This window comes from Panthera leo, chromosome B3, assembly GCF_018350215.1.
Source record: "Panthera leo isolate Ple1 chromosome B3, P.leo_Ple1_pat1.1, whole genome shotgun sequence".
Taxonomy (NCBI): domain Eukaryota; kingdom Metazoa; phylum Chordata; class Mammalia; order Carnivora; family Felidae; genus Panthera; species Panthera leo.
The window spans coordinates 135564147-135578753 of NC_056684.1; the positions used below are offsets into that span (position 1 = coordinate 135564147).

At 40.0% G+C, this 14607-nt stretch overlaps 1 protein-coding gene across 8 annotated transcripts in view; it reads right to left on the bottom strand.

Moving 5' to 3' along the window:
* The window catches only part of BTBD7 (BTB domain containing 7), a 57634-nt gene that overhangs the window by 29285 nt on the left and 13742 nt on the right, over window positions 1-14607 (bottom strand). Inside the window, exon 3 of one of the 8 annotated variants that reach the window (XM_042944158.1) lies at window positions 13069-13713. The exons of the other annotated variants lie outside the window; for them this stretch is intronic. Coding sequence (XP_042800092.1) covers window positions 13616-13713 — 98 coding nt within the window. The 3' untranslated portion in view covers window positions 13069-13615. Of the gene's footprint in view, window positions 1-13068; window positions 13714-14607 lie in introns of those variants that run through there. 8 annotated transcript variants of the gene reach the window in all.

The following is a 14607-nucleotide window of genomic DNA, read 5'->3' on the forward strand; positions in this document are numbered from 1 at the left end:
AAAAACTGTTTATTTTGAGAGAGCGAGCAAGCACAAGGGGGAAAGGGCAGAGGAGAGGGAGAGAGGGGGGGGGGGGGGGGGGGGGGGGGGGGAGGGGGGAGGAGGAGGGAGAGGGAGAGGGAGAGGGAGAGGAAAAGGGAGAGGGAGAGGGAGAGGCAGAATCCCAAGCAAGCTCCATGCTGCCAGCACAAAGCCTGATGTGGGACTTGATCCCATAAAACACAAGATCATGACCTGAGCCGAAATCAAGAGTCAGAGGCTTAAATCAACTAAAACACCCAGGCACCCCTGTAATGCTCTTAATTCTCCTTAACTCATCCACGTTTTTTAGACTTAGCTTAAATGTTGCTTCTTTTCAAAAGCCTATCTTGATCTTGTTCCCCAAAGCCTAGGTCACATGTTCCTCTTACATAAGTGTCCAGGCTGACCTATTTCCCTCTATATAATAGCATAAATTATTTTATATTTCTGAAATATTTGTCAGAATCCTCTACCAGACTGAGAACTCCTTTGGGGAAGAGGGCCCACTTTAGTGATTCTACAATGCCTGACATCTAGGAGCTAATCAATTAAAAACAAAAATATCTAATCTTTTTGAAACTTATGTGCCAAGTCTGTACTTAACTTACAATTATTTGATTTTAGCACTCTTTCTCAAAGAGGGTGGTATTATTATTCCCACTTTACAGATGAGAAAACTAAGATTCACAAAGATTAATACACTTGCTTAAAGTAATACAACTAGGAAGAAAAGTTGTACTTAACTAAACACAGCCTTCCCACCCTCCCCCCCGCCTAAAAATTTCTCCCCCTTTTTATGCCTCTAAACTTAGGTCTTATATGAATCAATGCTCATCAGAACCTCTTCACTTTGTGTGTGTGTGTGTGTGTTTTTAAAGGGTTTTTTTAATTTTTTTTTTAATGTTTATTTATTTTTGAGATAGAGAGAGACAGAGCATGAACGGGGGAGGGTCAGAGAGAGAGGGAGACACAGAATCTGAAACAGGCTCCAGGCTCTGAGCGGTCAGCACAGAGCCCGACGCGGGGCTCGAACTCATGGACTGCTAGATCGTGACCTGAGCCGAAGTCAGTTGCTCAACCGACTGAGCCACCCAGGCGCCCCAGAACCTCTTCACTTTGAACCACTCCTCTTATGGACAGGAAAGCACATTATAAATATACCGAACATAGTGATATTAACTCACAAATGTGAAAGGAAGACAATTAGGAAAAAAACTAGAATGCTAAAAGACATATTTTAAAAAAAGATTTATCTAATATTGTCAAATGTAATATTTCCGTATTACAGTAAAGGATTTTAGCTAGCGGTAATTTGCATTTTCTCAAGGTTATTGATAATGGAATGAAAATGTATATACAGCAAGCAGCAAGGCAGAAAGGACGCTCGCAGGGAAAGGCCAGCAAGCAAGATGTTAAAAGGCTTTACAATGCTATTTCCTTGGTAAATTTCCGACCAGTCTTGTTGGTCCAAAAACATGAGCAGCACACTCTCAAAGATGATTGGATTCTTGTTGACAAAGCGATACTAACCCAAACCCTGTAAGACCAATGTATAAATCAGAAGATTCACTTATGTACAGTGCTGGTATTCATTCCTAGTGAGCAGAATGCCATAGTCTATCTCAGCTCTTCTCAAACTATCTTGGGTCAAGAAACAGTTGTTTTTGCTTCTTTTTAAATTTCTAATCTGTCACGGACCAATAGTTTAATAAAAACACCGCTTGAAAATGGTGGCAATGTCAAACTGCCAAAGAATTTCTAAATGCTTACTCTCAATAACTGTACTTACTACAGACACACTTTGAGGAGCACCACTCTGTCCAGAATCCTTTCCCCATGTCAGTTTCACAATATATAAAAGTCAGATTTGTTTCCTGCCATTTAGTAATAATTAACCCTCAGAGGCAACTTTTTCTTCCTTTTTTGTTTCTCTACAGAATCTGCTAACTCCATTTCCTAACTAGAGATAAAATTGTATCTATATTTCTTTAAAAATTTTTTTTTTAAATATTTATTTTTGAGAGAGTGAGCGCATGCATGCGTGAGCAGGGGAGGAGCAGAGAGAGAGGGAGACACAGAATCTGAAGCAGGCTCCAGGGTCTGAGCTGTCAGCAACACAGCCCAAAGCAGGGCTTGAACTCACAAACCATGAGATCATGACCTGAGCTGAAGTCGGAAGCTTAACTGAGCCACTCAGGCGCCCTGGTGTTTGTGTTTCTTTGAAGATAACTAAATACACAATCAGAACAACTATTTTATCTTTTTTAAACTAGAAGCCTAAATCTTAAGACTATTACCCAGAGATGGCAGATTACCGTTCATAATCACCACCACTAAGCCCTCTGATCCCACCCACCCATGGGCAGAGTATACATTCTGACCCCAGGACTTGGAATTGGCCATGAGATCTTCTTTTGACCAATCGAAGGTTAGTGGATATGATGTGACAAAAAGTTTCAGAAGTACTTTTAGGAACTGGGCTTGCCCTCTCGCCTTCTGCCACTGCCACGGTAAGAACATACTGTGGCTAGCTTATTGATCCTAGGAGAATGAGCAGCAGTGGGAACAGAGTCACCCAGCCCTGGTAAATGACAGTGGCAATCAGCCACTGCAAACTTAAATTTGTAATTTTAGCTGACCTGGAAATTTGTGAGAAATATATGTTCATGTCCCACACCACTGAGATTCCCCAGTCGGTTGTTACACAGCAATGGTTGACCAATATGCCATATGCCTTCTTGGATGAACTTACAAGTCTTTACCAATTTCCTTGTAACAGAAAAAGTCATCTGTAGCCAAGATATATAATGGCTCAAAGGTGCCTATGTATTTATTCTGCTCAGGTAGCAGATTTTCAATGATATAGTTGTAAGGTTAGCAGATGAAATATGAAGTCAACTTCTTATGATTTTTCTTTTTTGGCTTGTGTGAAAACTTCATTTTACAGATCCATTGCCTACTTGTTTAATCATTTCTTCTATTCTCTTTTACCAGGATACTCTCCTTCTAAAACTTGATGTTGACAAAAATGCCTCTTTTCAAAAATTTGAGCTACATACCATGAATGACCAAGGCAGAGATATAAAGAAATAAACAAATCAATCTGACATTTAGTAATACAAATGGCTGTTACTGCTGCATGTAAAATAGCATCACTTTCTGTTTTTACTATCAACATTTTCCCTCCCTCTTCATGTTCCTCTGATAACTAAGATAAGCTTCAATGTTGTCAGATTTCCTGAATGCACTATCAGGTCTGTCTTTGTTGCCACTCTCATGCTCTTCATTATTCCTAAGTACACTCTCATACTTGTTTCACCAGCAGCGGGAGGAAACCTTTTCATCAGCTCATGTCCACGAGCAGCTTCTAGATTCAGAGTTTCATAGTGGGCTTGAGGGGGGAAAAGGAAGAAAACAGGCAAGGAGAAAGGAATGAAGGGAATGGAATGGTGGAGGGAGCCTACAGCTTGCCATGCTCCCGTACAGCTGTACTGTACAGACAGTATATTAAATTTAGAGGAAGGCTGGCCTTACAGCAGGCATGGTGGCTCTTCAGTGGCATCAGTCAGAAACAGAAATAAGACTTCAAGTTGCAAATAGGGTTGAGAAAAAAGTTGCTTCAATTCTTTCCAAGTAACCTGCATGGGACTGATTCCAGTTCCCAAGGAAAGGAATCATGAAAAGAGAGGGAAGTGAGGGCAGTCAAAAGAGCATATAGGTTTGAATTCAGGCAGTTTCATCACTAACTCTTGATTCTCTCCCTTAGCACCCTGTGCGAATCAAAGTACACCCTCCATGGGTCTCATTTTCTCATTCAGAGGATGAAACAATCCCATCAGAGTTCTGAGGATTATGTTAAATAACATCAGTGGGCCAGTATGTCCGTTAACACTCCCCCTTTTCTAGGCCAGAAGTCTTAAATCAGCGGTGCCGGCTCTACCTCTCTTGACATATAGACCTGGTCAATGTGTCCTACCAATTCTTCCTTCAAGATGCACTTTGATTAGCCGCTTTATTTTCTAAATCCTCAGTACCTCACACATCAAATACTGAAAAGCTTCCTACTGTCTCCTTCCCTCAGTATTCCAATCCATATTGAGCACGCGGCTGAAAGGCGTACCACCATCACATCAACCCTGCATCTTCTCCATTTTAAAAAGTCAACCGGAATTCTAGAGCCAAGGCAGAAAATGAGAGTGAGACATACAGGGATTACAAGAAAGTCGATCTGTGCTGCAGTGGTTTTAACCTGCCAGTCCTTGGACTCTGCCATTTGTGAAAGCTGGCTGGATGAATACTCCTCTCCCACTCCTTAGAAGGACCACGCTGAAGATTTCACAGAGTGCCTCAGAGGGTCCTGGCGGGGCTGAAACCCTGGCACCTCCAGTGGCAACCACCCCAAGGCCACTCTTCTACTACTTGCCCTTCTCCCTGATCTCACTCTCACTGGGTCACTCTCCTATTCGGGGGATTATTTACCAAATAACACAGGCGTGCAAGACTGTGTTTTAGGCTATTTCAGTAGGGGTTGTGGGGGAATGGGAAGAGACACCCACATATGAAAGGAACAGAAGTGGCCCTACAAAACAAGACTCCTGAATGAGACTCTGGAACTAGATCAGTCACTGAACAACTGGTAAGAAGGACCCCCATTCCTAGTGGTAAGTGACACTTACGACAACACTATGGTTCTTCATTAAGTGAGGTGTCAGTTCAGTAGGAGTGGTGACACTTAATGGGAACATTAGGAACTATGAGGACCTGAAATTGGCCGGCTTTCGCTAAGTGGTTTCAAAGACATGAAGAAAGGAAACAATTGGCTCAGGTTAGCCACCCCTCAATCTAGGCATTCTGTCAAAGTCAGAAGACTTCTAGGTCAGTGTTTTAAAAAACCCTTATTTCCTGCAGCTGCAGAACAGATGCCAAAACTCAGGCTCCAGATTTAATTTTAAAGATATCAGACTCACAAAGACTTGAATGCAAAATCTTAACAAATCTGAGATAAAATCTGGGTCCTAAAGAAACAGTTGGTGACAGAAATCTGGAATGGGTATATTTGGGTGAATGAGTGAGGAATCTCAAACCCCAAGATTTGTCTGTACTTTCTGGGTGGGAGAAACAGCTCTCCTAACTCCTTGTAGAGGACAGCAGCCTCCAACTGTCAGGAGACCCTTCAGGTGCCTTGTCCTCTTCAAGGTCTGCCTCTGCCTCTTCTTACTAGCTCCAAACCAATAATCAGGATCTGATCACTCATGATCACAGTCTGAGTGAGAAAACAGTTTCTGTTCTGGGAGGAGTGTATTCTTTCTCCCAAGAATTACAAGACCTGGCGATATGGACCGGCAGTGTTTAGAGGATCGCTCATGGGAGATCTTGAGAATGCTGGACCAGGATGCTAGGTCTGGGGAAATACAACAGGTGCAGGAAGGTGTCTGTCTGAAATTCAAGGCATTCACCAGGACATCCTTTGTTGTTTCTCTGCGCAGTGACAACAGAGACTGGGAAACTGTAGCAACCATGGATAAAGCAACCCAGAGACCTCTGGGATGAAAGTCTGGGTCAAAACACCTGGCAGGTCACCCAGACCTGCTGAAATATTAGCAAAGGATAATGAAAATCTAGGTTGGGTGATAGAAAAGGGAGACTGTGCTAATTTGTACTGTTTCAACTTGCTTAACACTAAACTGTTTCCCACAATCTCCATTCCTATATGGTTCCAAGCGAAGTTGGTCAAAAGAGAAATGTGTGAGATCTGGAAGGCAAAAGCAGCAGTCCTCCCTCTCTAAAAGTCACCATAATTGGGTGTGGTGATGGGCAAACACAGAGGTGCCCGTGGGTTCTAGCTGTTCCTCCCTCTCCTCTGCTCCAAGCCCAGTTCTCCCTCCCAGCTGCAGCCCAGGTGACTACACCAGCCCCAGGTCACCACCAGATGCTTGACGGAAGAGCCCCAGACAAAACAGCCACTCTGCACATGCTCCCCTCCCTTGTGCAGCCTCAGGACAGTGGCTTAGAGTGCTGGGCCTCTCAGGTTGACGGGCTGTTAGCTCCTCCGCATTCTACTTCCCTCCTGTTCCCATCTTCCCTTCCCTTCCCTGGGGTTCCCCTGTGGCTGTGTGAGGCTCAATTCCTAGAATTCCCTTATCCCCTAAGAGCTGCTCAGCTTCCCTAACTGAACTCTGAGTGATATAGTTTTGAGGAGAATATCAATTATAGCCTCCAGCCAGTTGCAGCAGCTGGGACTGTGGCTAATTGCGCCATCGTTCCTGAATTGAGTCTTTTGTAGAGGTGTGGCTGATTATCACCTTGAAGACTCTGTGATGAATTGGATCTAAATTACTGTTTTTCTCCTCGTTAAGTTAAATCACATCAAATTATTGATATGAAACCATTTTGACATGTGAAAATAACATAAGATTAAATAATGTATTAGTTTTCTATTACTGTGTAACAAATTACCACAAACTTAGCAGGTTAAAACAACAAATCATCTCGTATCTTCTGTGGGTCAGGAATCTGGGCACTGGTCACCTGGGCGCTTAGGGTTTTGGAAGGCTACAATCAGGTGTCAGCTGGGCTTGCATTCTCATCTGAGGAACTGGGGAAGTTCTGGAGAAGAACTGGCTTCCAAGCCCATTCAGGTTGTTGACAGAAATCATTTCCTTGTGGCCATATAACTAAAAAAGGCCCAGCTTCCTGAAGTTCTTGCCATGAGGTCTGCTCAATAGGCCATCTTACAACATAGTAGCTTACTTCTTCACAGCCAGCAAGGGAAAAAGTCTCCAGTGTAAGTCTACTGTTAACGACAGTCTTCTCAAGTGTGATGTAATCATGGGAATGACATCTCATCTTTGCCACACTGTACTGGCTAGAAACAAGATGTATGCTGTGCTCACACTTAAGAGGAGGGGCTGCATGAAGGGTATAAATACCAGAAGATGAAGATCATTAGGGGTCACCTTAGGGTCTACTCGTCACAGTAAGTTTACGACCATTTTAGTAACACAGTTTCTGACATACTGGACAGTCCTCATCATTTTAGTCTGCCCTAAGCGCTCCTTTCTTTGATCTACTGCAGTTGTCTTTTCTCAGCACATGTCTAACTTTCCACTTCCCTGAGGAAGGGTAGGAAAAACTGCAATCAATATTTTAGGTAAAGTTGCATTATAATTTGGCAAAAAAAAAAAAAAAAAAAAAAAAAAGGCTAACTGACAAGGGAGCCAAGAACACTCAAGGGGGAAAGGTTTGTTTCTTCAAAAAATGCTACTGGAAAAACTGAACATCCACAGGCAAAAGAATGAAATTGGACCCTATCTTACACCACTCACAAAAACTAACTCAAATGGATTAAGGACTTCAATGTAAGACCTGAAACAATGAAGCTCATAGAAGAAAGCATAGGAATAAAGCTTTTTGACATGGGTCTTCGTAATGATTTTTTAGAAATAAGACCTAAAACACAAACAACAAAAAATAAACAAGTGGGACTACATAAAGTAAAAAGTTTCTGCACAGCAAAGGAAACAATCAACAAAATCAAAAGGCAACTTACAGAATGAGAGAAAATATTTACAAACCATGTATGATAGGGGGTTAATATCCAAAATGTGTAAGGAACTCCTATACCTCAACAGCAAATAATCTGATTAAAAAATTGGGAAGAGGACTTGAATAGACATTTTTCCAAAGACATACGAATGGCCAAAAAGTACATGAAAAGGTGCCCAACATCAATCATCAGGGAAATGCACATCAAAACCATAGGATATCACCTCACACCTGTCAGAATGGCTATTATCAAAAAGGAGATAACAAGTACTGGTAAGGATGTGGAGACTCTGGTGCTTTGTTGGTGGAAATATAAGTTGGCATAGCCAACCAAGAACAGGATGAAGGTTCCTTAAAAATAAAAACAGAACTACCATATGAGTCAGCAATCCACTTCTAGGTACGTATCTGAGGATGATGAAATCACTATCGTGAAGATATATCTGCACTCCCATGTTCACTACAGCATTATTCACAGCAGTCAAGATATGGAAACGAATGGATAAAGAAAATGTGTGTGTGTGTGTGTGTGTGTGTGTGTGTGTGTATAGGAATATTATTCAGCTATAAAAAAGGAAATCCCGCCATATACCAACAACATGGATGAACGCTGAAAGCATCATGCTAAGTGAAATAATTCAGATAGAGAAAGACAAATACTGTATGACCTCACTTATATGTGGAATCTAAAAACATCAAACTCACAGAAATAGAGAACAGAATGGTGGTTTCCAAAGGCTGAGGAGTGGAGGAAACAAGGAGATGTTGATCAAAGGGTAGAAACTTTTAGTTACAAGATGAATAAGGTCCAGAGATCTAATGTGCAGCATGGTGACTACAGTTAATATTGTATTGTATACTTGAAAGTTGTTTTGAGAGTACAGCTTTGTGTTGTGACCATAACAACAACAAAATGTTAACTATGTGAGGTAAAGGATGCATAAACCAATATTACTGTGGCAAACATTTCACAACACATACATGTATCAAATCATTACACTGTGTACCTTAAACTTAACACAACGCTATATGTCAATTATGTCTCAAAGCTAGGGAGAAAAAAAGAAAAAGAAATTTAAATTAAAATCTATTTTCACTACAAAAAAAAAGATGAAAAGCAAGTTGAGTTTTTCTGGGTTTTATTTCTCATACCCTTTTGGCTAATGTTCAGAATTTGGTTGTTCCTGTTGGGTAGATATTAAAAATACCCTTGGGGCTCCTGGGTTGCTCTGTCGGTTGAGAGTCCAACTCTTGATTTCAGCGCAGGTCATGATCTCAAGCCCTGTATCAGGCTCTGTACTGAGCTTGGGGCCTGCTTGGGATTCTCTCTCTCCCTCTCTCCCTGCCCCTCCCCTGCTCTTTCTCTTTAAAAAAAAAAAAAAAAAAAATTACCCTCTATACATAATATAGAAGCAAACTCCTAAAGTGTACCATATATAAAGTGTAGATATATTCTACATGGAAGAATATCTTTCAAGTTTCTGCCCCTTTTAATAGTCTCACAAGTTCCTTGCAATACCTAAATGTCAGAGGGCATTAGTAATACTGTAGATCTATTCCAAATATCTTTTTATGTTTCCTTTCAATATATTTTAAAACATATGTACTGAGACTATCTCTGGATTGTCTACCTCAGCAGATAGATGTATAAGAAACTGGTAACACTGGTAACAAGAAGGGGAACTCAGCGGTGGGGGACAAAAAGTTGGGGGAACAGGAGACTCTTTGCTGAGTACTCTTCATATATTTTGACTTTTGTCCTATTTGAATATATTATATCTATTCAAAAAAATCAAAGCAAAAACAAACAAAAACCATCAGGCTATGGAAGTTGCCAGGAGTTCCTTCCCTCAGTGCCAACATAAAATCAATCACTGACCACAAAATCCAAGCAAATATTGGAAAGGAAATGAGAAGGTTCTCTGCTTTGAGAACATTACTCCCTTCTGATGAGAAAGAGGCAATCACTGAGATTCATGCTGCTTGTGTGTGAAGATGTACCCTGAGTGCTTGTATTCTTTATTCAGATAGCTTTTCCCAAGTTGAGTGAAAAGAAAGAATAGACAGAGGAAGATAGGAAAGAAGTAACTTGGTAAAGAAGGGAGGAGGCTAAAGCACACAGACAATTATAAAAGATTAAAGATTTCTCTAAGACATGAAAGGAAAAAGACAAGACTAAGAACCCTTAAGATACTCACTTGGATACATATGTATATCTTTATATTGATTTAATGTTTTCTTTATAACTTAATGTTTAATATGCTATTTTTAATAGGCTTAAGGGCTTTGGGGGTAGGTGAAAACAGCACGAGGAAAGGGAAAAGCATTCACAGGGATGTCAGTTCTGTAAATACAGACACCGTGCATAATATGTAAGCCTCCACTATATTACAATGCAGGGAGATCTAATTCTGGAACCTACAGGTTGCCCGATCTTGAAATTGAACACATATCCTAATGTACAGGCATCTTACTAGAAGAGAGACGCAAGATACACCGTTCAAGTCAGACTGACCAGAGACCCAATCCCAATTCCTTTTAACTGTGTGATACAAGAAGTTCTGCCTGTTTCCTCATCTGAAAAATGTTCCCTAATCCTCAAAATCTACCTCACTGGATTATTTTCAGGATTAAATAAGATGCAACTCTTACTATAATTAAGTTTCCTTATACATTATTATCCTGGTGTATTCTAATTCAGAAGCAAGCATGGGATCTGTGGGGAGTGGGTAAGGATAGGAGAGCAGAGTCTGGAGGGGGCAGAGCAAGTCAAAGATCATAAAGGGAACAGAAATGCTGACAACCCAAATGTACCATGCACCTTCCACTCACATGTCATTTGTTAAAATGTTAAACAAAAACAATTCTAATAGTCTCAGTAAGTGAAAAACTCAGAGGTTCACATCCTTTCAACTAAAAACAAAAAATACCCATTTATGTCTATACGTTACTATCCTTAAACCATTTCCCACTGTGTCAAAACAGTAAGTTAGTATCTTCAATTCTGTTTTAATAATAAAAAAAAAATCCAAAGCTTTTGGGGTACAGCCATATTATGATTTTCAGAAAACTTTGTGATATTTACTGATTAGTTATCTCTTAACACAACTGTGCACTCCCTTCAAAACTATGTACCTCACAGATGACTTCTTCTCATGGAGACCATGTTCCCTCTTCCCCAGTGATGGGAAAGAGTAGCTCTGCAGTTGGAAAGACCAGGATTCAAATTTTGGCCAAAACATTTCCTAGCTATAAACCCAGTTTTACAATATTTTCAAGTGTCAGTTTACCTGTAAATGGAGATAATACCTACCATAGAAGATAATGTAAGTTAAGAGCTTAGCACAGTGCCTGGCAAAAAATAGGTGCTCAAAAATTCTACTAAACAAATGAATACACATCGTAGGAAACTTTAAAAAAGAATTATCAATTTTTGATGTGTAATTTATAGACTATATCTGTTTATGTATTACTCCCTGCCCCCCTACACACACACTATTTCTGGGACATTTCTTATGGTGTCTGCATGCTGCTTATGATCTAAGCCAAAGAGATCTTTCGGAAAACGCATACATAATCAGGTCATGCTACTTGCTATGTTCGGCATAAAGCCAAATGTCTCGGCATGGTAGGCCAGGTTCTTTATTATAGAGCCCTAATTGTCTCTGTAGCCTCATTTCTCACCACACCACTCTTGTCTCTGCACCCCCTATCCCAACCCAAAGTGCCTTGCTCTCATTTATCTCTGGGCCTTTCCACCTGCTTTCCTTCTGCCTAACCTTTATCTGCAATCTTTATTTATTTAACTCCCATTCATTCTCCAGACCTCCCTTCCCTAACTTCCTATACTGAGGTCTGGGGCTCTTCTTCCTGTGTGTTCCCCTCTCATACAGTGCTTTGCTCTACTTGAGCACTTACACAGTTTGGGTACTTATTACAAGACTCACTACTTCAATCTTGGGGTCTGGCATACAGTAAGTCTGCTAAATAAATAAAGTATAGGAGTCACAGTGCTAATTCTATACCAAGGTCTGTTTGAATTGACAGGTTATTTTCTTCCTTCTCCTCCATAATGTACCATTTTCATCTACATCTGCTGCAGACTCAGGCTGCTGCTATTCTCTCAGGATTACAGACATATTACAATGATCAGATTTACAACATTGTATGCATCCACTTCTATTTAACTTAGTATCTCTAAAAATCTGACATCAAAATGTAGTTTAGAAGTAGGGCTCACGACACTGAAGACTTTAGATACTTTATATTTTTATTTACTGCTTACACTTATAAACAAAAACTATCAATCTAGAAGTTAAGATGATGCACTAGAATAACAAAAACTATTTAATCTCAGTTTAGTTTAGAAAAATTTCTGAACCTCTCATAATTAGATACAGCTCAGACATCAACAGGTTTAGAGAACCAATGTGATACCTATGGATCTTCTAGAAGTATTTTAGTGAATCAGTATCAAAATTCAGTATTGTTCTTTAATGTAAGCTTCCATCAGGAAGAAACACACTGACAGTGGAAACGGTATTAAAACCAACCCATTCTGGAAAAGGCCTAACTCTATTATGATTGAAGAGGAATATGGTTAGAAACAAAGATGCATAGGTGTGCAAACTGTGTTTTGGGGGTTTTGGCACAACTTTTTGATGTGTGGATATTTCACTTTCAAATGCCATGATATGTAAAGCACGTATCAGAAGTTTTACAGATGTATCAATGCTACATGTGAGGTATACGAAAATGTTATAGCAAAGATAACCAAAACAGAGCTCAAAGTCTTTCTTTTTTTTTTTTTTTCCAATATATGAAGTTTATTGTCAAATTGGTTTCCATACAACACCCAGTGCTCATCCCAAAAGGTGCCCTCCTCAATACCCATCACCCACCCTCCCCTCCCTCCCACCCCCATCAACCCTCAGTTTGTTCTCAGTTTTTAAGAGTCTCTTATGCTGAGCTCAAAGTCTTTCTATAAATCAAAGTCATTCCCTTTGTGGAGACATAGTGCGGCCACCCCATGTTAACTTGTAATAGAAACTGGTATTTTGTTTCATCTAAATATATGAAAAAATAGTTGGAGGCAAGAACTTTCTGGTCAGTTATACATACTCCAAACTAAGATTCAGTCTTTACAAGATATTTATAAAAAGGCGCTATTTGTTAGCAGTGTTTTTCACTGGGAAGTGAGACTAAACGGTTCTTAAACACTTTTTGTATTATTTGTATTATCTAAATATCCAAACGTCAGTACGTCACATGTATTTTTTTTTAATTTTTTTGAGAGAAAGCACATGCACGTGTGTGCATGGCTGAGGGAGAGAGTGAATCTTTTTTTTTTTTTTTTTTTTTTTATTTGAGAGAAAGGGAGAGAATCCCAAGCAGGCTCTGTAAGTACAGAGTCCTATGCAGGGCTCAATCCCACAAACTGAGATGACCTGAGCCGAAATCAAGAGTTGGACACTCAACCGACTGAGCCATCCAGGTGCCCCAACTCTTATATTTTAGAAACAAAAAAAATACATTAACATAAAGTGACTCTACATGTACTGACACCGTTTTTCCAAAGCTTAAGTGTGAAAAAGGCCAGACAATAATATGTATGTTGTGCTACTATTTATTTACACTACAGAACAAGATATGCACGTGAAATAGAAACACATATTCATGTATCTATAAAGCAGATTTGATCAGCAGAAGTGGCCTTGGGGAGGAAACAACGCATTTGTTCCTGCATCTCTACAATGGGAACAACGACGGTAGCTACCATACAGGTTACCATAAAGATTAAGTGAGGTATTCCACACAGTAATAGCTAAATAATGTCATTACTAATCCATCTTAATTCTTGGAATAGTTTCTTCCCACCATTTCTAAAACGCCTGTGTCTGGTCAAAGTCCTTCTACTCTAGATATTTGAGGAGGTAAGTATAATATTTGTTTTTAAGGCAGAAGCTTCAACTCTGTACCTCAATACTGAATTTGAAAAGCCAGGATATTTGTACGATGCTGAGGTTCTTCCTTCTATCATTTTCTTTCCTCAATCACTGATGTCTTCCCCCAAACAACCTGCATCTTGGGTTGCATTACATTTTTGTATTCCTTGGCAACAGAAGAGGAGTGGCCAAAATTTGACTACTGCAGAATCAGAAAAATAAAAATAAGTTGGGGCTTCCAGAAAAGGCCACTTCTCTCAGTGCTTCCGTGAGTGGTAGCTTACACCAAGCAGTCTACCACCATGGGAAACCTCTGTGGACCATTTTTTTATGGCCTTGTTTTGCCATCTAATGTTGAATGTACCCTACAATTGTAACCCTATGTATCAGTGTTGAAAAAAAGTCTGAATCTGGTAAATTTTTTTTAGACTTTGGAAGCTTGGGACCACGCTGTCGAATGATGCATAAGGAAAACAACTCAACTCTATCTTTAGAAATTATCTACCAAAGAGTTAATGTAAGTCAGTTTTAAAAACATTTGTTAAGACCCTCCCAACCGTCAGGCATAGTGCTTGATGCCCACACTTCAATGGAGAGAAAGAGACAAGCTCGAGTTGAGGAACCGGGAAGAATTTATATGGTTAGCATATGACAGAGCCAGGACTGGAGCACAGATCTAACCCCAGACTTCATATTTATAAAATACCATTTAATTTGGGTACTGTTATTTATCTCTGAACCCGAGCAAATGAGAGACCCATTCTCTGAGCTTCACAGGATTGCTGTGAAGACGAAAAGATATAAGTGCCCATCGTGACACTAGGTACATAGTGACATTCAAACACGGCTCCTTTTAATTCTCTTCTCGTTGGTATTGCACCTTGCATAGCAACGTTGTTCAAAAAATGCTAACTTGAAATCAAGTCTCTACTTCAGAATACACTGTACTGGGTGGCATCATTGCAGATGCTTTCCGCTATTCTCGTGGTGTCTAGAGTTCAATATACACTTTAAATAATAAATGCGCGGTTCTTCCTTGTCCCCATGTTGTTCAAAGTTTTGTATTCATATCCATAATGACCTGAGTACAGCATTT